The sequence below is a fragment of the Bos indicus x Bos taurus genome, chromosome 18 (assembly GCF_003369695.1).
Source record: "Bos indicus x Bos taurus breed Angus x Brahman F1 hybrid chromosome 18, Bos_hybrid_MaternalHap_v2.0, whole genome shotgun sequence".
Classification (NCBI taxonomy): Eukaryota; Metazoa; Chordata; class Mammalia; order Artiodactyla; family Bovidae; genus Bos; species Bos indicus x Bos taurus.
In genome coordinates, this window is record NC_040093.1 from 8,704,380 (window position 1) to 8,729,822 (window position 25,443).

At 47.8% G+C, this 25,443-nt stretch overlaps 1 protein-coding gene across 1 annotated transcript; it reads right to left on the minus strand.

Moving 5' to 3' along the window:
• Nucleotides 1-16,495: 16,495 nt before the first annotated feature.
• LOC113875760 (myeloid cell surface antigen CD33-like) lies at nucleotides 16,496-19,205 on the minus strand. The gene is made up of 3 exons (XM_027514447.1): nucleotides 18,696-19,205; nucleotides 18,211-18,489; nucleotides 16,496-17,986 (listed from the first exon to the last, which is right to left on the minus strand). Exons 1-3 carry the CDS (start codon nucleotides 18,739-18,741, stop codon nucleotides 17,745-17,747), a joined length of 567 nt encoding a protein of 188 aa, XP_027370248.1. The 5' UTR covers nucleotides 18,742-19,205; the 3' UTR covers nucleotides 16,496-17,744.
• Nucleotides 19,206-25,443: the final 6,238 nt, after the last annotated feature.

Below are 25,443 nucleotides of genomic sequence, written 5' to 3' on the forward strand. Positions count from 1 at the left end.
ACAGTTTGCATCTGCTAACCACAAAATCCCAGTCCATCCCTCCCCCACCATCCCTTCCCCTAGGCAACCACAAATCTGTGCCCTATGCTTGATGACAGATTTAAAAATATATATATTTATTTATATATATGGCTATTACATATATATATATATATATATTATATATATATATATTATATATGGCTGTCTGGGGAGGCTTTACAAATAGCTGTGAAAAGAAGAGAAGCGAAAAGCAAAGGAGAAAAGGAAAGATATAAACATCTGAATGCAGAGTTCCAAAGAATAGCAAGAAGAGATAAGAAAGGCTTCTTCAGCCATCAATGCAAAGAAATAGAGGAAAACAACAGAATGGGAAAGACTAGAGATCTCTTCAAGAAAATCAGAGCTACCAAAGGAACATTTCATGCAAAATGGGCTCGATAAAGGACAGAAATGGTATGGACCTAACAGAAGCAGAAGATATTAAGAAAAGATGGCAAGAATACACAGAAGAACTGTACAAAAAAGATCTTCACGACCCAGATAATCACAATGGTGTAATCACTGACCTAGAGCCAGACATCCTGCAATGTGAAGTCAAGTGGGCCTTAGAAAGCATCACTACGAACAAAGCTAGTGGAGGGCATGGAATTCCAGTGGAGCTATTTCAAATTCTGGAAGATGATGCTGTGAAAGTGCTGCACTCAATATGCCAGCAAATTTGGAAAACTCAGCAGTGGCCACAGGACTGGAAAAGGTCAGTTTTCATTCCAATCCCAAAGAAAGGCAATGCCGAAGAATGCTCAAACTACCGCACAATTGTACTCATCCCACACGCTAGTAAAGCAATACTCAAAATTCTCCAAGCCAGGCTTCAGCAATACATGAACCATGAAATTCCAGATGTTCAAGGTGGATTTAGAAAAGGCAGAGGAACCAGAGATCAAATTGCCAACATCTGCTGGATCATGGAAAAAGCAAGAGAGTTCCAGAAAATCATCTATTTCTGCTTTATTGACTATGCCAAAGCCTTTGACTGTGTGGATCACAATAAACTGTGGAAAATTCTGAAAGAGATGGGAATACCAGACCACCTGACCAGCCTCTTGAGAAACCTGTATGCACGTCAGGAAGCAACAGTTAGAACTGGACATGGAACAAAAGACTGGTTCCAAATAGGAAAAGGCGTACGTCAAGGCTGCATATTGTCACTCTGCTTATTTAACTTATATGCAGAGTACATCATGAGAAATACTGAGCTGGAAGAAGCACAAGCTGGAATCAAGATTGCCGGGAGAAATCTCAATAACCTCAGATATGCAGATGACACCACCCTTATGGCAGAAATTGAAGAGGAACTAAAATGCCTCTTGATGAAAGTGAAAGAGGAGAGTGAAAAAGTTGGCTTAAAGCTCAACATTCAGAAAACGAAGATCATGGCATCTGGTCCCATCACTTCATGGGAAATAGATGGGGAAACAGTGGAAACAGTGTCAGACTTTATTTTGGGGGACTCCAAAATCACTGCAGATGGTGACTGCAGCCATGAAATTAAAAGACGCTTACTCCTTGGAAGGAAAGTTATGACCAACCTAGATAGCATATCCAAAAGCAGAGACATTACTTTGCCAACAAAAGTCCGTCTAGTCAAGGCTATGGTTTTTCCAGTGGTCATGTATGGATGTGAAAGTTGGACTGTGAAGAAAGCTGAGCGCAGAAGAATTGATGCTTTTGAACTGTGGTGTTGGAGAAGACTCTTGAGAGTCCCTTGGACTGCAAGGAGATCCAATCAGTCCATCCTAAAGGAGATCAGCCCTGGGATTTCTTTGGAAGGACTGATGTTGAAGCTGAAACTCCAATACTTTGGCCACCTCATGCAAAGAGTTGACTCATTGGAAAAGACTCTGATGCTGGGAGGGATTGGGGGCAAGAGGAGAAGGGGACGACAGGGGATGAGATGGCTGGATGGCATCACTGACTCGATGGACATGAGTTTGAGTGAATTCTGGGAGTTGGTGATGGACAGGGAGACCTGGCTTGCTGCAGTTCATGGGATCGCAAAGACTTGGACACAACTGAGCGATTGAACTGAATTGAACTGAACTGATCTATTGACAGATGCTTAGGTTGCTTCCACATCTTGGCTATTGTGAATAGTGTTGCTATGAACATGGAGCTGTGTGAATCTTTTTGAATTAGAGCTTTCTCCAGATAAATGCCCAGGAGTGGGATTGCTGGATCATATGGTGACTCTATTTTTCTTTTTTTAAGGAACCTCCATTGTGTTCTCCACAGTGGCTGCACTGGTTTACATTCCCATCAACATTGTAGAAAGGGTCCCTTTTCTCCACACCCTCTCCAGCATTTACCACTTGTAGACTTTTTGGTGAGTTTGACTGGTGGCCATTGATACCTCATTGTGGTTTTCATTTGCTTCTTCACAAAGATCCTTGTCAAATGAAAGTTCGATCATATGACTGCTCCTCTCAAAGACTTCTGGATACTGCCTTGGCCTGAAGCCCTCCCGAAGTCTGTACCGCCTCGGGGTCTGTAGCATCCCCCAGCTTCTCCCCACGTCCCTTTGCTTCCCTGTGCCGTCACACACCAGCCTCTGGTTGCTTCCGCAGCACAACACAGCGGCATCAGAGCTTCAGTCCTCTGTGCCTCCCCTCCCCCACGCCCACCACTTGGGATAACTCTCAGGTAAACACAGAACCTGCTTTTCACCATCATCAAGTCTTGGCTCAATCCTCACCTCTCAAATATACAAAATTGTCCCCCTAAATGTCACGTGGTCTTTCCCCGAGTAATGCTTCTCTAAACACATATTACCATCAAACACTCAATTTTTTTCCTTATTTCCTTTTGTTTGTATCTTTGTTTCCAGAAGATACATAAATATCATGATACAGCTGTAAAAAATAAACTTTTTTATTGATGTGTACGACCCCTGAGTCGGGCAGATCCTCTGGAGGAGGCCATGGCAACCCACTCCAGTATTCTTGCTTGGGAAATCCCATGGACAGAGGAGCCTGGCGGGCTACAGTCCATGGGGTCACAAAAGAGTTGGAAACAATGGAGCATGCATGCCACGCCACACCATAGTTGATTTGCAATTTACAGAATGTTGTGTTAATTTCTGCTGTCCAGCAAAGTGATTCAGTTATGTCAGGGGAGTGTGTATTTTCCTCGGTTCTGTCTCGTCACCACAAAAATTTGAAGCGACGGACGTTAAAGCCCTCAGACAGACCGTGTCTTAGCTCTCGGACAGATCAGTGTTACAGCTCCGTGTTACAGCTCAGCTTTATTTAGAAAATAAAGGAAAATACATCCTCCAGGCATGAGGGCATTCCGACCCAAAAGACCCAAAGAGAAGAGAGAGTGAGAGAGAGCTCGGGCACACATGCGCGTGTGCAGAAGAGAACCCTGCCCCCCAGGCCCTTTGGCTCCTCTTTTTATATGTTTTTTCCTCCCCCTGGACCTGCCTTATGTAAATTGGGCTAGCCAAGAGTGCTGTTTGTTCTACCCGAGATCCTCACTCCGGGCCTCAGACCTTCCTTTGTTCTATTTTCACGGGCTTTTCCCTTCCTTGTGTTTTAGTCACCACCATTCTGGTCTCCTTTTTCCTATTCTAACTACCAGCAGGGGCCCCCTGTCCTGATCCCATCTGGGGCCCATCCATCCAGCAGTGCAGTGGGTATGAGGAATGTGGCTTATGAACCTTCAGGCCTCTGGACCTTGGTGGAGGCACGTCCTGACCTGTCATGGGTGCGCCAGGGGGGTCTGCAGTCCTCAGAGGCATGTGAGGTGGGGGATGTGGTAGATGTCTGATGGCTGGGTCCTGCTGCCCTGGCCAGGGAGGGTCACCTTGTTGTCCAGACTGGTGGTTCTTACCCCTGCTCCAACACGCCAAGGGATATTTGGATATTGGGTGAAACTGGCATCTGATGGGTGTGGGCTGAGGCCAGGGAAGCTTCTTAACATGCTATACTCCACCCCCAGCCCCTACTCCTGCAACAGAAATCATCCAGCCCCAAAGTCAACAGTGCTGGGACTGAAAACCCAGTGACTGGGACCTAGTCCAGACCCTAGAGGTCCTCAGTTCTTCCAGGTGTGGAGCTGACATTGAGCAAGACCCTAAGGGCCTTTCCAGAGACAGACCACCCCATGTGCCCTGCCTCTCGTTTGTAAAAGAAAGCTTTAGCCTCCTAAAGCGAATGTGAAACTGTTAGTCACTCAGTAGTGTCTGATTTTGCACCCCATGGACTGTAGCAAGCCAGGCTTCCCTGTCCTTCACCATCTCTTTGAGGTTGCTCAAACTCAAGACCATCGAGTCAGTGATGCCATCCAACCATCTAATCTTCTGTCATCCCCTTCTCCTCCTGCCCTCAGTCTTTCCCAGCATCAAGGTCTTTTCCAAGGAGTCAATTCTTTTCATCAGGTGGGCACAGTAGAGGCATTGGGAAGGGCCAGGCTCTTTTCTGGGATTGTCTGATATCTAGGTTCCCTCTTTCAAGGAACCAATAGCCCTGTGAAGCAAGAGGAAGTCCTGACAGAAGTGTGTGTGTGTGTGTGCGTGCGTGCGTGCGTGCGTGCACAAGAGGAACCTCAGACCTTCTCTTATCGCAGCTTGACAGTCTTGGGAGATGGTGCTCATTTACCCATCTTTCAGAGAGATGCTGCAGTCCAGAGAGGGCAATGAACAACCCAAGGCACTTGGGAAGCCGGGACCTGCTGCCGCCTCTCCTGGCTCTGCATCCTGTCCTTTGGAACCTGCTCTGGTACCAGGGGCTTCCCTCATAGCTCAGTAGGTAAAGAATCTGCCTGCAATGCAGGAGATCTGGGTTTGATTCCTGGGTCGGGAAGATCCCCTGGAGAAGGAAATGGCAACCCACTCCAGTATCTTGCCTGGAGGATCCCATGGACAGGGAAGCCTGGAGGGCTATCATCCATAGGGTCACACAGAGTCAGACACCAAACTCCTAAGTTAAACCCAAACCCCTAATTTATCCCTCTCCCCACCCCCTTTCCCCTTTGGTAACCATAAATTTGTTGTCTATGTCTGTGAGTCTGTGTCTGTCTTGTAAATACATTCATTTGTATTATTTTTTAGATTCCACATATAAGTGATTTATGTAATGTTTGTCTTTGACTTACTTTAATGTGATAATCTCTGGGCCCATCCATGTTGCTGCAAATGGCATTATTTCTTTACATTTTAGTAATATTTCTGAGTGATATTCCATTATATACATAGACCATTATCTTTTTTATCCCTTTATCAATTGATAGACACTTAGGTTGCTTCCACATCTTGGTTATTGTGAATAGTGTTGCTATGAACATGGGGCTGCATGTATCTTTTTGAATTAGAGCTTTCTCCAGATAAATGCCCAGGAGTGGGATTGCTGGATCATATGGTGACTCTGTTTTTCTTTTTTTAAGGAACCTCCATTGTGTTCTCCATAGTGGCTGCACTGGTTTACATTCCCATCAACACTGTAGGAAGGGTCCCTTTTTTCCACACCCTCTCCAGCATTTACCACTTGTAGACTTTTTGGTGAGTCTGATCGGTGGCCATTGAACCTCACTGTGGTTTTCATTTGCATTTTCATGAAGATCCTTGTCAAATGAAATTTCAATCATATGACTGCTCCTCTCAAAGACTTCTGGATACTGCCTTGGCCTGAAGCCCTCCCCAAGTCTGTACTGCCTCGGGGTCTGTAGCATCCCCCCAGCTTCTCCCCACGTCCCTTCTTCCCTATGCTGTCACACACCAGCCTCTGGCTGCTTCCGCAGCACAACACAGTTGCATTAGAGCTTTAACGCTCCTTCTCCCCTCCCTCACACCCACTGTCTTGGGATAACTCTCTCAGGTGAACACAGAACCTGCTTTCTTACCATCATCAAGTCTTGGCTCAATCCTCACCTCTCGAATATACAAAATTGTCCCCCTAAATGTCATGTGGTCTTTCCCTGGGTCATGCTTCTCTAAACACATATTACCATCAAACACTCTCATTTTTTTCCTTATTTCCTTTTGTTTGTATCTTTGTTTCCAGAAGAACAGCTACTTCATGATACAGCTGTAAAAAAGAAACTTTTTTATTGACATATTTGACCCCTGTGTCAGGAAGATCTGCTGGAGGAGGCCCTGGCAACCCACTCCAGTATTCTTGCTTGGGAAATCCCATGGACAGAGGAGCCTGGCGGGCTACCGTCCATGGGGTCACAAAAGAGTTGGCAACGATGGAGCATGCATGCAACGCCACACCATAGTTGATTTGCAATTTACAAAATGCTGTGTTAATTTCTGCTGTCCAGCAAAGTGATTCAGTTATGTCAGGGGAGTGTGTGATTTCCTCAGTTCTGTCTCGTCATCACAAAATTTTGAAGTGAAGGACATTAAAGCCTTCAGACAGACCGTGTCTTAGCTCTCGGACAGATCAGTGTTACAGCTCCGTGTTACAGCTCAGCTTTATTTAGAAAATAAAGGAAAATACATCCTCAAGGCATGAGGGCATGCCGACCCAAAAGACGCAAAGCGAAGAGCGAGTGAGAGAGAGAGAGAGCTCGGGCACACATGCACGTGTGCAGAAGAGAACCCCGCCCCCCAGGCCCTTTGGCTCCTCTTTTTATATGTTTTTTCCTCCCTCTGGGCCTGCCTTATGTAAATTGGGCTAGCCAAGAGTGCTGTTTGTGCTACCTGAGATCCTCACTCTGGGCCTCAGACCTTCCTTTGTTCTATTTTCACGGGCTTTTCCCTTCCTTGTCTTTTAGTCACCGCCATTCTGGACTCCTTTTTCCTATTCTAACTACCTAACAGTTATACATACATATATATTCTTTTTCATATTCTTTTCCATAATAGTTTATCACAGTATGTTGAATATAATTCCCTGTGCTACGCAGTAGAATGAGGGTCTTGCTGTTTATCCATTCTATATATCACAGTTTGCATCTGCTAACCACAAAATCCCAGTCCATCCCTCCCCCACCATCCCTTCCCCTAGGCAACCACAAATCTGTGCCCTATGCTTGATGACAGATTTAAAAATATATATATTTATTTATATATATGGCTATTATATATATATATATATATTATATATATATGTATATTATATATGGCTGTCTGGGGAGGCTTTACAAATAGCTGTGAAAAGAAGAGAAGCGAAAAGCAAAGGAGAAAAGGAAAGATATAAACATCTGAATGCAGAGTTCCAAAGAATAGCAAGAAGAGATAAGAAAGGCTTCTTCAGCCATCAATGCAAAGAAATAGAGGAAAACAACAGAATGGGAAAGACTAGAGATCTCTTCAAGAAAATCAGAGCTACCAAAGGAACATTTCATGCAAAATGGGCTCGATAAAGGACAGAAATGGTATGGACCTAACAGAAGCAGAAGATATTAAGAAAAGATGGCAAGAATACACAGAAGAACTGTACAAAAAAGATCTTCACGACCCAGATAATCACAATGGTGTAATCACTGACCTAGAGCCAGACATCCTGCAATGTGAAGTCAAGTGGGCCTTAGAAAGCATCACTACGAACAAAGCTAGTGGAGGGCATGGAATTCCAGTGGAGCTATTTCAAATTCTGGAAGATGATGCTGTGAAAGTGCTGCACTCAATATGCCAGCAAATTTGGAAAACTCAGCAGTGGCCACAGGACTGGAAAAGGTCAGTTTTCATTCCAATCCCAAAGAAAGGCAATGCCGAAGAATGCTCAAACTACCGCACAATTGTACTCATCCCACACGCTAGTAAAGCAATACTCAAAATTCTCCAAGCCAGGCTTCAGCAATACATGAACCATGAAATTCCAGATGTTCAAGGTGGATTTAGAAAAGGCAGAGGAACCAGAGATCAAATTGCCAACATCTGCTGGATCATGGAAAAAGCAAGAGAGTTCCAGAAAATCATCTATTTCTGCTTTATTGACTATGCCAAAGCCTTTGACTGTGTGGATCACAATAAACTGTGGAAAATTCTGAAAGAGATGGGAATACCAGACCACCTGACCAGCCTCTTGAGAAACCTGTATGCACGTCAGGAAGCAACAGTTAGAACTGGACATGGAACAAAAGACTGGTTCCAAATAGGAAAAGGCGTACGTCAAGGCTGCATATTGTCACTCTGCTTATTTAACTTATATGCAGAGTACATCATGAGAAATACTGAGCTGGAAGAAGCACACGCTGGAATCAAGATTGCCGGGAGAAATCTCAATAACCTCAGATATGCAGATGACACCACCCTTATGGCAGAAATTGAAGAGGAACTAAAATGCCTCTTGATGAAAGTGAAAGAGGAGAGTGAAAAAGTTGGCTTAAAGCTCAACATTCAGAAAACGAAGATCATGGCATCTGGTCCCATCACTTCATGGGAAATAGATGGGGAAACAGTGGAAACAGTGTCAGACTTTATTTTGGGGGACTCCAAAATCACTGCAGATGGTGACTGCAGCCATGAAATTAAAAGACGCTTACTCCTTGGAAGGAAAGTTATGACCAACCTAGATAGCATATCCAAAAGCAGAGACATTACTTTGCCAACAAAAGTCCGTCTAGTCAAGGCTATGGTTTTTCCAGTGGTCATGTATGGATGTGAAAGTTGGACTGTGAAGAAAGCTGAGCGCAGAAGAATTGATGCTTTTGAACTGTGGTGTTGGAGAAGACTCTTGAGAGTCCCTTGGACTGCAAGGAGATCCAATCAGTCCATCCTAAAGGAGATCAGCCCTGGGATTTCTTTGGAAGGACTGATGTTGAAGCTGAAACTCCAATACTTTAGCCACCTCATGCAAAGAGTTGACTCATTGGAAAAGACTCTGATGCTGGGAGGGATTGGGGGCAAGAGGAGAAGGGGACGACAGGGGATGAGATGGCTGGATGGCATCACTGACTCGATGGACATGAGTTTGAGTGAATTCTGGGAGTTGGTGATGGACAGGGAGACCTGGCTTGCTGCAGTTCATGGGATCGCAAAGACTTGGACACAACTGAGCGATTGAACTGAATTGAACTGAACTGATCTATTGACAGATGCTTAGGTTGCTTCCACATCTTGGCTATTGTGAATAGTGTTGCTATGAACATGGAGCTGTGTGAATCTTTTTGAATTAGAGCTTTCTCCAGATAAATGCCCAGGAGTGGGATTGCTGGATCATATGGTGACTCTATTTTTCTTTTTTTAAGGAACCTCCATTGTGTTCTCCACAGTGGCTGCACTGGTTTACATTCCCATCAACATTGTAGAAAGGGTCCCTTTTCTCCACACCCTCTCCAGCATTTACCACTTGTAGACTTTTTGGTGAGTTTGACTGGTGGCCATTGATACCTCATTGTGGTTTTCATTTGCTTCTTCACAAAGATCCTTGTCAAATGAAAGTTCGATCATATGACTGCTCCTCTCAAAGACTTCTGGATACTGCCTTGGCCTGAAGCCCTCCCGAAGTCTGTACCGCCTCGGGGTCTGTAGCATCCCCCAGCTTCTCCCCACGTCCCTTTGCTTCCCTGTGCCGTCACACACCAGCCTCTGGTTGCTTCCGCAGCACAACACAGCGGCATCAGAGCTTCAGTCCTCTGTGCCTCCCCTCCCCCACGCCCACCACTTGGGATAACTCTCAGGTAAACACAGAACCTGCTTTTCACCATCATCAAGTCTTGGCTCAATCCTCACCTCTCAAATATACAAAATTGTCCCCCTAAATGTCACGTGGTCTTTCCCCGAGTAATGCTTCTCTAAACACATATTACCATCAAACACTCAATTTTTTTCCTTATTTCCTTTTGTTTGTATCTTTGTTTCCAGAAGATACATAAATATCATGATACAGCTGTAAAAAATAAACTTTTTTATTGATGTGTACGACCCCTGAGTCGGGCAGATCCTCTGGAGGAGGCCATGGCAACCCACTCCAGTATTCTTGCTTGGGAAATCCCATGGACAGAGGAGCCTGGCGGGCTACAGTCCATGGGGTCACAAAAGAGTTGGAAACAATGGAGCATGCATGCCACGCCACACCATAGTTGATTTGCAATTTACAAAATGTTGTGTTAATTTCTGCTGTCCAGCAAAGTGATTCAGTTATGTCAGGGGAGTGTGTATTTTCCTCGGTTCTGTCTCGTCACCACAAAAATTTGAAGCGAAGGACGTTAAAGCCCTCAGACAGACCGTGTCTTAGCTCTCGGACAGATCAACGTTACAGCTCCGTGTTACAGCTCAGCTTTATTTAGAAAATAAAGGAAAATACATCCTCAAGGCATGAGGGCATGCCGACCCAAAAGACCCAAAGAGAAGTGAGAGAGAGAGAGAGAGAGAGAGAAAACACTCACACATGCGCATGTGCAGAAGAGAACCCTGCCCCCCAGGCCCTTTGGCTCCTCTTTTTATATGTTTTTTTCCTCCCCCTGGGCCTGCCTTATGTAAATTGGGCTAGCCAAGAGTGCTGTTTGTTCTACCTGAGATCCTCACTCCGGGCCTCAGACCTTCCTTTGTTCTATTTTCACGGGCTTTTCCCTTCCTTGTCTTTTACTCACCGCCATTTGGTCTCCTTTTTCCTATTCTAACTACCAGCAGGGGCCCCCTGTCCTGATCCCATCTGGGGCCCATCCATCCAGCAGTGCAGTGGGTATGAGGAATGTGGCTTATGAACCTTCAGGCCTCTGGACCTTGGTGGAGGCACCTCCTGACCTGTCATGGGTGCACCAGGGGGGTCTGCAGACCTCAGAGGCATGTGGGGTGGGGGGATGTGATAGATGTCTGGATGGCTGGGTCCTGCTGCCCTGGCCAGGGAGGGTCACCTTGTTGTGCAGACTGGTGGTTCTTCCCCCTGCTCCAACGCGCCAAGGGATATTTGGATATTGGGTGAAACTGGCATCTGATGGGTGTGGGCAGAGGCCAGGGAAGCTTCTTAACATGCTATACTCCACCCCCAGCCCCTACTCCTGCAACAGAAATCATCCAGCCCCAAAGTCTACAGTGCTGGGACTAAGAAACCAGTGACTGGGACTTAGTCCAGACCCTAGAGGTCCTCAGTTCTTCCAGGTGTGGAGCTGACATTGACCAAGACCCTAAGGGCCTTTCCCAGAGACAGACCGCCCCACGTCCCCTGCCTCTCGTTTGTAAAAGAAAGCTTTAGCCTCCTAAAGTGAACATGAAACTCTTAGTCACTCAGTAGTGTCCGATTTTGCACCCCATGGACTGTAGCAAGCCAGGCCTCCCTGTCCTTCACCATCTCTTTGAGGTTGTTCAAACTCATAGCCATCAAGTCGGTGATGCCATCCAACCATCTCATCTTCTGTCGTCCCCTTCTCCTCCTGCCCTCAGTCTTTCCCAGCATCAGGGTCTTTTCCAAGGAGTCAATTCTTTTCATCAGGTGGGCACAGTAGAGGCATTGGGAAGGGCCAGGCTCTTTTCTGGGATTGTCTGATATCTAGGTTCCCTCTTTCAAGGAACCAATAGCCCTGTGAAGCAAGAGGAAGTCCTGACAGAAGTGTGTGTGTGTGTGTTCGCGTGCGTGAGTGCAGAAGAGGAACCTCAGACCTTCTCTTATGGCAGCTTGACAGTCTTGGGAGATGGTGCTCATTTACCCATCTTTCAGAGAGATGCTGCAGTCCAGAGAGGGCAACGAACAACCCAAGGCACTTGGGAAGCCGGGACCTGCTGCCGCCTCTCCTGGCTCTGCATCCTGTCCTTTGGAACCTGCTCTGGTACCAGGGGCTTCCCTCATAGCTCAGTAGGTAAAGAATCTGCCTGCAATGCAGGAGATCTGGGTTTGATTCCTGGGTCAGGAAGATCCCCTGGAGAAGGAAATGGCAACCCACTCCAGTATCTTGCCTGGAGGATCCCATGGACAGGGAAGCCTGGAGGGCTATCATCCATAGGGTCACACAGAGTCAGACACCAAACTCCTAAGTTAAACCCAAACCCCTAATTTATCCCTCTCCCCACCCTCTTTCCCCTTTGGTAACCATAAATTTGTTGTCTATGTCTGTGAGTCTGTGTCTGTCTTGTAAATACATTCATTTGTATTATTTTTTAGATTCCACATATAAGTGATTTATGTAATGTTTGTCTTTGACTTACTTTAATGTGATAATCTCTGGGCTCATCCATGTTGCTGCAAATGGCATTATTTCTTTACATTTTAGTAATATTTCTGAGTGATATTCCATTATATACATAGACTATTATCTTTTTTATCCCTTTATCTATTGATAGATGCTTAGGTTGCTTCCACATCTTGGTTATTGTGAATAGTGTTGCTATGAACATGGGGCTACGTGTATCTTTTTGAATTAGAGCTTTCTCCGGATAAATGCCCAGGAGTGGGATTGCTGGATCATATGGTGACTCTATTTTTCTTTTTTTAAGGAACCTCCATTGTGTTCTCCATAGTGGCTGCACTGGTTTACATTCCCATCAATAGTGTAGGAAGGGTCCCTTTTCTCCACACCCTCTCCAGCATTTACCACTTGTAGACTTTTTGGTGAGTTTGACTGGTGGCCATTGATACCTCATTGTGGTTTTCATTTGCTTTTTCATGAAGATCCTTGTCAAATGAAAGTTCGATCATATGACTGCTCCCCTCAAAGACTTCTGGATACTGCCTTGGCCTGAAGCCCTCCCAAAGTCTGTACCGCCTCGGGGTCTGTAGCATCCCCCCAGCTTCTCCCCACGTCCCTTCTTCCCTGTGCTGTCACACACCAGCCTCTGGCTGCTTCCGCAGCACAACACAGCTGCATTAGAGCTTTAACGCTCCTTCTTCCCTCCCTCACACCCACCGTCTTGGGATAACTCTCTCAGGTGAACACAGAACCTGCTTTCTTACCATCATCAAGTCTTGGCTCAGTCTTCACCTCTCGAATGTACAAAACTGTCCCCCTAAATGTCATGTGGTCTTTCCCTGGGTCATGCTTCTCTAAACACATATTACCATCAAACACTCTCATTTTTTTTCCTTCTTTCCTTTTGTTTGTATCTTTGTTTCCAGAAGGACAGCTTCTTCATGATAGAGCTGTAAAAAATAAACTTTTTTATTGACGTGTTTGACCCCTGTGTCAGGAAGATCCGCTGGAGGAGGCCATGGCAACCCACTCCAGTATTCTTGCTTGGGAAATCCCATGGACAGAGGAGTCTGGCGGGCTACAGTCCATGGGGTCACAAAAGAGTTGGAAACGATGGAGCATGCATGCCAATCCACACCATAGTTGATTTGCAATTTACAAAATGTTGTGTTAATTTCTGCTGTCCAGCAAAGTGATTCAGTTATGTCAGGGGAGTGTGTAATTTCCTCGGTTCTGTCTCATCACCACAAAAATTTGAAGCGATGGACGTTAAAGCCCTCAGACAGACCGTGTCTTAGCTCTCGGACAGATCAGTGTTACAGCTCCGTGTTACAGCTCATCTTTATTTAGAAAATAAAGGAAAATACATCCTTGAGGCGTGAGCACATGCCAACCCCAAAAGATGCGAAGAGAAGAGCGAGTGAGAGAGAGAGAGAGAGAGAGAGAGAGAGAGAGAGAACGAACACATGCGCGTGTGCAGAAGAGAACCCCGCCCCCCAGGCCCTTTGGCTCCTTTTTTTATATGTTTTTTCCTCCCCCTGGGCCTGCCTTATGTAAATTGGGCTAGCCAAGAGTGCTGTTTGTGCTACCTGAGATCCTCACTCTGGGCCTCAGACCTTCCTTTGTTCTATTTTCACGGGCTTTTCCCTTCCTTGTCTTTTAGTCACCGCCATTCTGGACTCCTTTTTCCTATTCTAACTACCTAACAGTTATATATACATATATATTCCTTTTCATATTCTTTTCCATAATAGTTTATCACAGTATGTTGAATACAATTCCCTGTGCTACGCAGTAGAATGAGGGTCTTGCTGTTTATCCATTCTATATATCACAGTTTGCATCTGCTAACCACAAAATCCCAGTCCATCCCTCCCCCACCAGCCTTCCCCTAGGCAACCACAAATCTGTGCCCTATGCTTGATGACAGATTTTAAAATATATATATATTTATTTACTTTTTTTTATCTAGCTGTCTTAGTTGCCCCATGCAGGATCTCTGGTTGCAGCATGTGGACTCTTAGTTTCAGCATGTGGGATATAGCTCCCTGACCCATGATCGAACCCAGCTGACCTGCATTGGGAGGGCAGTCTTAGCCACTGAACCACCAGGGAAGTCCCAATGACACGGAATTTTGATGTTGTATTCACTGATGCCCGCTGGGCACCTACAACTAGATGGCTTAGAGTAGATATGCAGTAATACTTTATGAATAATCTATAATTAAATGTATGTCGCTCTTCCAACCAAAACCAGACAATGAAGCGCACACATACACACACACACACACAGTGATGTTGAAGACTGAGCCTGAAGGTTGCTGAGGACTCAGAGAGGCAGGGATGGAGAGGAAAGGGTGTTTCAAGAGAAGGAACTGCACATACAGTCTCAGAGTCCCTGATTCTGACCAGGCTGGGTGTGGAGATGTTGGGAGATGCAGACAGAGGGGTAATCTGGGTGGAGAGTCAGCAGGTGAGAGCCCACCAGGGCTTTGAATCCAGCCTGCAGTGTGGGCCCCACCATCCCCTGCGTGGGGAGGAAACAAAGCTAAGCTGCTCTGACTGTGCGGGAAGGGGACGAGAACTCTCTGGTGAGTCCTCTGACCGGAGGGCTGTGTCTCCCAGGGAGAGGAAGCAGAAGATGCATCGGTTCAGTGACTCAATGAAGAGATGAGGCTGCTGGAAGGACCAGGGTCAGGACAGGGAGGAGACGGACTTCAAGATGAGCTGTGCTTAGGAGGAAGAATGGACAGCATTTAGTGAATTGTTGGATCCCAGAGGAGGGAAGGCCTGTCCCCTCCCCAACCTCTGGCCTTAGAGGCTGCCTTGTCATCAGTGCGACAGGGAGCCAAGCAGAGAAGTGAGTTTGGAGAGGAAGATGGCAGCTCTTCTTTGGCCACGCTGAGCCGGGCAATCCTGAAGGCCATCCTGGGAGAGGTGTGCAGTGTGATCTTGGGCAGTGAGATGCCTGCATCGCTCACCTGAAGGGTTAACCTGGGATGGCGGTTGCATCTGAAGTGCCCCCTGCCGGCCTGGCTGTCTTCCTCCTGAAGGACTTCACGCTGAGAGAAGAAGAGACCAGGCTGTTTCACTCTGGCCAGAACAGGGTGCAACTGGGCTGCAGACTCACCCATCCCCCATTCCTTGTTCAGGGGCAGGAGGGGTGACAGGTGGAAAACGTCATTTGACCCCACAGACCTTCCAGAGCACAGCAGGTATCTCCAACCTTGATGCCAGACAGAGGACAGCCCATACCCCAGGGGAACCCTAAGCACTGCCAACTCCACACCCCCCCCCTTCCCATCAGCCCCCTGCTGGCCCTGCCCCACCCCCGGTGGTGCTGGTTCAAGGTGCAGCCCCCTGTGCCCTGCCCTGCCCACCCCTCCTCTCTCCCGGGGCAGTGCTCACAGGAGGGCCAGAAGGCAGAGGAAGAGAAGTGGGATCTTGACAGCTGCTTCCCAGATGGCCACCAGGACTGGCAGGGACAGAGTAAATGAACAAAGTAGGTGATTAAATCGTTAAGCCCACTAGAGGATCGTAGGTAAAGAAAAAAGTATGAGAGACCCTGCAAGTTAATGGTGACTCAAGAGAGCAGTCTTGCTTAGCAACAAAACCATGCAGGTGAAGCATGAGACGTGGCCCCAAACGATACAATGACTGTGGCATGAGACCCCACACCCTGCCCGGTGAGCTCGGTGAGTTAATGAGCCCTAGGACGTGCTGTCTGCACACATAAAAAAATAATAATTTATGGAGAGAGGACCCTTAAAAGTGAAAGACCCTCAGTGTACTGAGATGTGAATTTTCCATGATGCCACGGCAGCCCCAGCTGGACCATGTGGGGACAAGCAGACTCCCCAGCATGATGTGGAAGGGGAGCTAGTGAGGAAATGTGACATCTACTCAAGAATGAAGAAGGAGGTGATCTTTTCCCTGTTTCCACCTTTCCTTTCTTTATGAGACTGTAAACCACTGAGATCTTGGGCCATGGCACCCTCTGGAAAATTGGCCTGTAAGCCTCCTCAGCGTCCTATTCTAATAAATCATTTCTTATCTGTGACTTTGCCTCTTGATGAATCCTTTCTGTGCTGAGTCATAAAGAACCAGAGCTCACTGGAGCCCCCTCAAGAGGCCACTTAGTGATTTCAGCACCACCTTGCCACGTGCCCTGACTGCCCTGCAGGAAGGTGGGATGAGGACAAATTCACCAGCTGGACCTCATCTTGGGTCCTTCCTCTCCCACGAGGACTCCAGGCCTTCCTGACTCACTGGATGCCAGACCCCATGTGCCTGCGCCTCACCCCATCCCCATGCCCTTACCTTCCAGCAGTTGAATGGGGGGGGGGGGGTGGGTGGGGGGCGCAAAGCGTGGAAAATGCATGAGTTGGACTTCATGAAAATGAAAAATTCTGCTTATCAATTGACACTACTAAGAAAGTGAAAAGCCAACCCATTTAAAGGGAGAAAATATTTGCACATCATAGATCCGATATGTATGTAGTATCCAGCCTATATTTTAAAAAACTTACAATTCAACCACAAAAAGACAAACATTGCAATTTAAAAAAATGGAACAATGGATAAAAAGATTTCTCCAAATGACCAATAATTTCCTTTTAAAAAAGGAATGACATCATTACTCACTCCATAAACATAATTGAAATCATGATGAGATATTTCTTCACACCCAAATTTCTTTTGCAGTTTTAAAGGAAAATAACAACATCAACAAGGATCTGGAGAAATTGGAACCCACATATATTGACGGTGGGAACGTAAAATGGTCCTGTCAGTGTGGAAAACAGCTGACATTTCCTCAGAAATTTAAATGTAGAATCTACCATTTGACCCAGAAATCTCACTCCGAGGTAAATGGCTGAGAAAACTGCAGTCAGTGATCAAAACCCAAAAAACTATAGCAACATTCATAGCAGCGTTGTAATAGCCCCACAGTAGAAACAACGCAGAGGTCCAACCACTGCTAAACAGATAAACAGAAGCTGGTCCATCCATGCAATGAAATATTATTCAGACAAAAAGAAATTGATACTGATACACAATGAATGAATGATCCTGGAAAGTGGTTTTTTATGCGAAAGGAGCCACATGGAAAAGGCCACAGTCTTGTAACACTCCACTTGTATGAAATGTCCCCCATAGGCAGATCCATAGACACGGACAGCAGGTCAGTGGTTGCCCAGGGCTGGGGAGGACAGTGTGGTGAGTGACTACTTCACGGGCACCAGGCTTCTCTCTGGGATGATGAAGATCTGAGATGGGTGGGTTTAGGGAGTAGTGAGACTTGTACAACATCGTGAATGTTCTCGAAGCCAACTATTGTCTATTTTAAACTGGCTAAAACGGTCGATTTTATTTTCTCTGATTTTTCCTCAATAAAAATAATGCATTTAAATAAGCAATGCCATGTAGAGATGCCAGTTTTCATTTGGTACGGGCAAAGATCAAAAGGTTTCACCATATAGGGCCTTGGTGAAAACAAAACGCTTTCAAAATATATGATCCATCAAAACATGCATAAGTCACAAGCTATTGGGAGGAAAAAAAAACTGCAGAGCTGAAGGAGTCAGGTCATGGGTGGTGAGGGGCTTTGAGGGGTGGGCTCTGCCCTGTGGATGTCGCCCTGCTTTTGGGGAGCAGAGGAGGAAGTGGACAAGTCCCAGGGGAGTGAGGGGCTAGTGTGGACAGCTGGGCACAGTGGCCATGGAGACAGAGGAGGGGCAGGGACCACTGGGTTCACCCACTAGGGGGCTCTGGTCACTGGGGTGGGTCCAGAGTGAGGCAGGGACCAGCAGAGACCAGCCCAGCCCTGAGCCAGAAGCAGCCTCGCTCCTGACAGCCCAGGAGGGGACCTTCTTCCTACCTGTGCTGTTTCCTTGGAAGTCTCTGGTCACTGGGCTCTGTGGAGCACCCTGGACTGGAAGAGAGGATCTCCTTCCTCAGTGGGAGGACCGGGATGATGGAAGTGTAGTCATCCCCTCCCCGCCCCACCCAGATCTGCAGAACCCAGGCGGGACAGGCCTTGTGTCCCTCTAGCCCCCTCCCCAGCCGGGCCTCCAGGACAAGAGTACCACAAATCCGCAGCCTCGCCCCCCTGCCCGACACACCCTCAGGCCCCCGGCATCCTCACCCCTCACTCACAGGTGACATTGAGCAGGATGGTCTGCTCCACCATCGCCCCGCTTGTGAGGAGCTTCACCTGACAGGTGAGCCTGGTGCCGTGGTCCTGGGGCCGTGGGGTGAGAGTGAGCACCGACGAGAAGGGGGTCCTGGGGCCCAGGGAGCTGGGGGCAGCTGACGTCCAGGAGAAGATGGGCGGCGTGGCCCGCTCACAGGCCCAGGGCACAGAGCAGGTCATGTTCCCGGGGTGGCCAGGCTCCAGGTCCCCGGGGCTGAGGACGTGGGGCTGGTGGGTGAGGGCTGGTGAGAGGAGGGGGGAGACGGTGGATCCGGAGGAGGCTTTGAGGTGTGACCCCCCCAAGAGAAGCGTCAGGCTTCAGGGCAGCCCCTACCTCTGAGCTCCCACCTGCTTTACCCTCAGCGCCTCCCAGGAGGGGCCCCCACCCCAGCCCTGCCCTGGGGCCCCCATGACCCCCACTGTGACCTCTCCTAGATCCACTGCTTACCTGTCACATTCAAGAAGAACAGTTCAGACAGGTAACTCCATTTCATACTTCCTCTTTCCACACGAAAAAAGTAGGAACCTCTGTCACTCTTCCTGGCATCTCTGATCTCCAGGGAGCAGTTGTTGTCCCTGGGGTCCCCGAGGAGGTGGAATCGGCCCTGGGTCTCCTCCTGAACTTCACGATCTAATTTGTTTGTGGCCACGGGGGCATCCACGAATATTTCGGCCCCTTCCCGGAACCAGAAGCCGTGAACAGGGGTAGAACCACTGTGGAAGTCGCTGGGATAGTAGACGGAGCAGGGCACTCGGACACACAAGCCCTCCTGCACCGACACGGACCGCGGTGCTTTCAGCCAGTAATTCGGACCCAGAGCCAAGGACCCTGGGGGAAATCAAGGATCAGCCGAGCCCGAGCCCCACCCACCCCTGCCCCACCGTCCACTCACCCGCCCACAGCAGCGGTAGCAGCTGCGGCGGCATGTCTGAGCCGGAGGGTGTCTGGGCGTCTTTGTGTGAAAAGAGAAGTGAAGGGAGAGGGAGGTAGGGCTGTGGGGAGACCCATGGGAAGCTGGGGAGGAGCAAGAGACTCTGTTCATAGAAGAGGAACTTCAGAGCCAGAGCTCCCCCCGCTCCACACACAGCAGACAGGACACCACTGGGCCCAGAGACCTCAGAGACCTGCCCAGAGAGGAGCAGACAAGCAGGGGACCCCTGTCCTGACCCCATCTGGGGCTCATCCATCCAGTAGTGCAGTGGAGACAAGGAATGTGGCTTATGAACCTCCAGACCTCTGGACCTTGGTGGAGGCGCCTCCTGACCTGTAATGAGTTTGCCAGGGGCATCTGCAGACCTCAGAGGCATGTGGGGTGGGGGATGTGGTAGATGTCTGGATGGCTGGGTCCTGCTGCCCTGGCCAGGGAGGGTCACCTTGTTGTGCAGACTATTCTTATCCCTGCCCCAACACTCCAAGGGACATTTGGATATTGGGTGAAACTAGCATCTGATGGGTGTGGGCAGAGGCCAGGGAAGCTTCTTAACATGCTATACTCCACCCCCAGCCCCTACTCCTGCAACAGAAATCATCCAGCCCCAAAGTCAACAGTGCTGCGACTAAGAATCCAGTGACTGGGACTTAGTCCAGACCCTAGAGGTCCTCAGTTCTTCCAGGTGTGGAGCTGACATTGACCAAGACCCTAAGGGCCTTTCCCAGAGACAGACCGCCCCACATCCCATGCCTCTTGTTTGTAAAAGAAAGCTTTAGCCTCCTAAAGTGAACGTGAAACTGTTAGTCACTCAGTCGTGTCTGATTTTGCACCCCATGGACTGTAGCACGCCAGGCTTCCCTGTCCTTCACCATCTCTTTGAGGTTGCTCAAACTCATGGCCATCGAGTCAGTGATGCCATCCAACCATCTCATCCTCTGTCGTCCCCTTCTCCTCCTGCCCTCAGTCTTTCCCAGCATCAGGGTCTTTTCCAAGGAGTCAGTTCTTTTCATCAGGTGGGCACAGTAGAGGCAATGGGAAGGGCCAAGCTCTTTTCTGGGATTGTCTGATATCTAGGTTCCCTCTTTCAAGGAACCAATAGCCCTGTGAAGCAAGAGGAAGTCCTGACAGAAGTGTGTGTGTGTGCATGCGTGCATGCATGCAGAAGAGGAACCTCAGACCTTCTCTTATGGCAGCTTGGCAGTCTTGGGAGATGGTGCTCATTTACCCATCTTTCAGAGAGATGCTGCAGTCCAGAGAGGGCAACGAACAACCCAAGGCACTTGGGAAGCTGGGACCTGCTGCCGCCTCTCCTGGCTCTGCATCCTGTCCTTTGGAACCTGCTCTGGTACCAGGGAGTTCCCTCATAGTTCAGTAGGTAAAGAATCTGCCTGCAATGCAGGAAATCTGGGTTTGATTCCTGGGTCGGGAAGATCCCCTGGAGAAGGAAATGGCAACCCACTCCAGTATCTTGCCTGGAGAATCCCATGGACAGAGGAGACTAGTGGGCTACAGTCCATGGGGTCGCAATGTTGTAGCCACGTGTTCGAGAAACAAACTCACTTAGAAGGACATCGCAGATAGTGGAGTGCAGTTTATTACACCGGCGGGTGCAAGGCAGAGTCTCCTCTTAGCCAAGGACCCCAACCAGTTTTTGTGAAAACCTTATATACTCTAAGTGTACATGCCTAAAGCCACCTCCCCAAATTCCCTGAAACTAGTCTGAACAAAGGAAAAGAAAGATACAATCAAAGTTTACTCTTGATTCATATGCCTTAAGCCTAGGTAGTTAACAGTGGACAATTATCAATAGTGGTCATACCCCAACAAGCATAATAGAATGTATGATTCTATTCGGTTATACAGATAATTAGGGTATTCTTTTAGGGGACCGGGAGCCCTGGGGCTCTTCCTTCCCGGGGCCTGGTTTTCTAGTTGGTATGTTGTTTCCATAGATAGGGGGCATATAGCTCAAAGTCCACAGTCTGGCCCAAGATGGAGTCCCGCTTTCAAGATAGAACCTGTTCTGTTTCCTCCTTCAACAAGAGTCGGACATGACTTAGCGACTAAACCACAACACCCTGCATACCAGGGAGCAAGGCACTCCGGGGCATGTATCAGAGTTACTACTCTTCATCGCTTGCCTGCGTGCTCAGTCACTTCAGTCGTGTTCGACTCTCTGCGACCCCATGGACTGTAACCCGTGAGGCTTCTCTGTCCATGGCATTTCCCAGGCAAGAATACTGGAGTGGGTTACCATGTTGACCAAGATCAGGGTGGCCGAGTTTCCCAACTCCACGGCTCCCCCTGCTAGTCTGATGCACTTGGGGTGATGGGGCTTTGCCTAGCAGGTCTAGGAGGACAGCGGCTGGGAGTTATTAGGGCTCCGCCTGTTTGCAGTTGCACAAAGGGCCCAGGTTAATATTCCTGGTGCTCTCCAGGCCTAAAAAATAGGTGGAGATGAAAATTTATTAACATCTGTGGCTCAATCAATAAAGAATCTGTCCTCAATGCAGGAGACCTGGATTTGATCCCTGGATCGGGAGGATCCCCTGGAGAAGGGCATGGCAACCCACTCCAGTATCCTTGCCTGAAAAATCCCATGGACAGAAAAGCCTCGTGGGCTACAGTCCATGGGGTCGCAAAGAGTCGGACAAGATTGTAGTGACTTAGCACGCACACATGCTTATTGCACCTGGTAGAAATTTTCCCTGGGAGGGGCTGTGACATTTTGCTCTTCCGATAAGAAAGAACAAAGCTGAGCTCTAGAAAGAGATTAAGGACTCTATGAGACAGCTTCCCTGGCTGCCACCTGCCCCCAGGTGAGCTCTGGGACTGGCTAAGGGGAGCCATATCCAATATTGTCGCAGGGAAAAGCTAATTCTGATTCCAGGTTGGGACTGTCTCTTTGACTTGCTTTCGTTACTTTTGTTATTATGATCATACATAATGGCCTGCCTCAGAGAACTTGCCCCTCTGCCTAACTGTTAAAACTGAAGAGCCCTTGTTCAGGACTCTGTCCACTTGTGGATGGCTACAGGAAGGAAGAAATTAACACATCCCCTGCCCGAGGCTTGCCATTCTAGGAGATATTTGGAAGATTAATGACCTTTTTACTTTGTCTCCTCACCTCCCCCTGCCCCAGTCTCTGATCTGTAAAAGATCCTGGCTTCCAGACTCCAATAAGAGGGTTATTTTTACACTTAAGTCTGCCATCCTCTTGGTCAGCGGGCTTTCTGAATAAAGCTGTATCCCTTGCCTCTGCAGGTTTGTCTCCAATTCACTGGCCTCTCATGTGGTGAGCAGAGCGAGCTTGGACTCAGTAGTAGTATTAGTAGGTCTTTCTGGAGGGAATCATTTCCCCAGTATCATCAGATGTCTCTGATTCAGAGTCTGATGAGGTAGGAAACCTCAGGCTCCTGGCTAGGGTTCAAACAAGATGCTCCAAATTATAAGGAATCCAGGACAGAATGGATCAGTCCAGCTCCGGGTCTGCTTGAGGGCAAGAGAGTGAGTCTCTGGAGGCTGGAATGAATTCCAAACCTGTAGGCACCTCCCAAGTGGAAGGGGCCTTTTGAGGGTCTCATTGCTTTTAACTCTTAGGTTCTTGCATGCGTGCATGCTGTCCAACTTCAGTCATGTCTGACTCTTTGGGACCCCATGGACTGAAGCCCACCAGGCTCCTCTGTCCATAGGATTTTCTGTCAAGAGTACTGGAGTGGGTTGCCCTTTCCTCCTCCAGGGGATCTTCCAGACCTAGGGATCGAACTCGCATCTCTTATATCTCCTGCATCAGCAGGCAGGTTTTTTGCCATTAGCGCCACCTGGGAAGCCCCTTAGCTCCTGTAGTGAACTGGAATTGGGCTCTGAATGAAACCAGTTCTAGCTGAGCCACCAGGAAAGCCCACTAAAGATTATACTCATAAATCAATTACAGTAAAGAATTTACTTATGGTTGGAAGGGATGCCCACAACATATGAGCGTTAGGAATAACAGTGTCAAAGTTCAGCAGTTCTGTTTATCCCTTGAAGACGCGGGACAGACCTTCATCCTCAGTGCCAAAATGGCAGTGTTAACAGGGACTGTTACAAGGGCTTTGAGCTTTGTAATCTTCTATGATGGTCTTTAAGCCTTGAAGGACTTCTTGTGCGTGCGTGCCAAGGTTCTTGAGTTGTGTCCAACTCTCTGCAACTTTATGCGCCATAGCCCACCAGGCTCCTGTGTCCAAGGGATTCTCCAGGCAAGAATACTGGAGTGGGTTGCCGTGCCCTCCTCCTGGGGAATCTTCCCAACCTAGGGATCGAACGTGCCACCTGGGAAACACTGAAGATCTTCTTATAGGATATTAATTCTGAAAAGCGATTTTGAGAGATCTATTTGAGTTTTTAAAGTCTTTATATATTTTTAAACTTTATTTATTTGGCTGTGCTGGGTTTTCACTGCTGCATGGGCTTTTCTTCAGTTGTGGTAAGTGGGGGCTTCTCTAGCTGTGGGGCACTGGCTTCTCATTGAGCGGCCTTCTCTTGTTGCAGAACACAGGCTCAGTGCTTGTGACTCTTGTGCTTCATTGCTCCCCAGCATGTGGGATCTTCCCAGATCACAGATCGAATCAGTGTCTCCTACATTGGCAGGTGGATTCTTTACCCCTGAGCCACCAGGGAGGCCCTAAAAGTCTTTAATGAATTTGTTACAACATTGCTTCCGTTTCATGGTTTATTTTTTTGACTGTCGAGGCGTGTGGGATTCCAGCTCCCTGACTGGGGATTAAAGCTGCATGTCCTGCATTGGAAGGTGAAGTCTTAACCACTGGACTACCAGGGAAGTTCATTGGATTTTGGTGGGAGGTGTACTGTGACTTACCAGTTGGAGATTTTGCCCGTAAGGAGGGTAGCTGATTCCGTAGAGATAATTGATCAGTGTTTCCAGGTTCAGCTTTAGCTTTGTCAGGGATGGAACAAAGAAAAGATGTCAGAGGGTCATTTAATTCGCTTGGTTGGCTGCTGTCAAATTCTAGAATTATTTTCCCCTTTGGGAGAAAGATAAGACAGCATGATACTTCTTTAAGGAGTCTCAACCTGATAAATCCAGAAGGGTGAAGGATCAAAGGAGAAAGGATGAGCACCTCAGAGGTCTAAACAGAGGGAGCAGGTTCAGAGGCAAGAATCTCTTGGGGTTCACTGGAGATCCCCACTGTTTGGATGATTTTAGTGCTCAAGGCAGGGGAGGTTTTATGGTAGTGGGTCGAGCACCAGAAGTGTGTCTACTGCGTGAATTGGGACCAGAGAGATTTACTCCCAATCTAGAGAAATGTTTCTCAAACCAGTGAAGAAGGAGAAAGGGGAAAGAGGTCCTATAGCTCCTCAGAACTCCATCATTGAGAACTGGGAGGAAAAAAGCGCCTTAAGACCTTTACTTTATGATAGTCCTTTCCAATGTCCTGTCTTTGTTTTTGTTTTGCAATAAGAGCAGAAACAAAGAAGGTCTTGCATTCACTGAGGGATCTTCAATGACTGGAGTTAAAGATGAAGAATTTGGGGGGTCTTCCTTTTAGGGAGCTCCTCTAGAGAGTGAGAGAGCTGTTTTTCCAGGTTAGCTAAATCTTCGACAGCGCTTACCACCTGGTCCTTTTTATGAGAAAGAGAGGTCCCAGTTCAGCCCATTAGCAAACATAGAATTAAAAGCTACCTGGTTGGAATCAACATCTGAAGAAAGATCAGAATATCCTTTAAAATACCCTGAAGCTGATTGTGATAGTCATAAATGTAAGGCAAGTGCAGAGAAAAAGAGACCAAGCCGGGCAGTCAGGCAAGAAAAGGGAAATTTATTAGAGGGAAAAGAGAGGGTGAGTGGCTCTTAAGGAGAACCAGCGTCCTCCCTTTCTGATGGAGTCCTTCTTATACCCCACTAATGAAAAATTCTCTGAAGGGATGGTCTGTAGCTGGAGGTCTGGAATCTGGTGGTCTTGCAGCTTTGAGAAGATGGGCACCAGCGAGATAACAGGATGCCATTTGGGCAACTTGGTCAGTCTCACAGATCGCTGTGATTTTATTCTTTGTTTGCGAGGTTGACATAACGAGCCATCTTATCAGTGAGACCCCATGTGGGCCCCATCAATAAACAGGTTTGTTAGATTTTTGCATGCAAGCCTGAATTTTGTCCAATCAACAGGCTTTGGAAAACCCCTAGGAATCACATGAAGTGGCCCAGTGATTGCCCAAGCCTGACCACATATTAAATTAGCAGGCTGGCCTCCCCATAGTAATCCT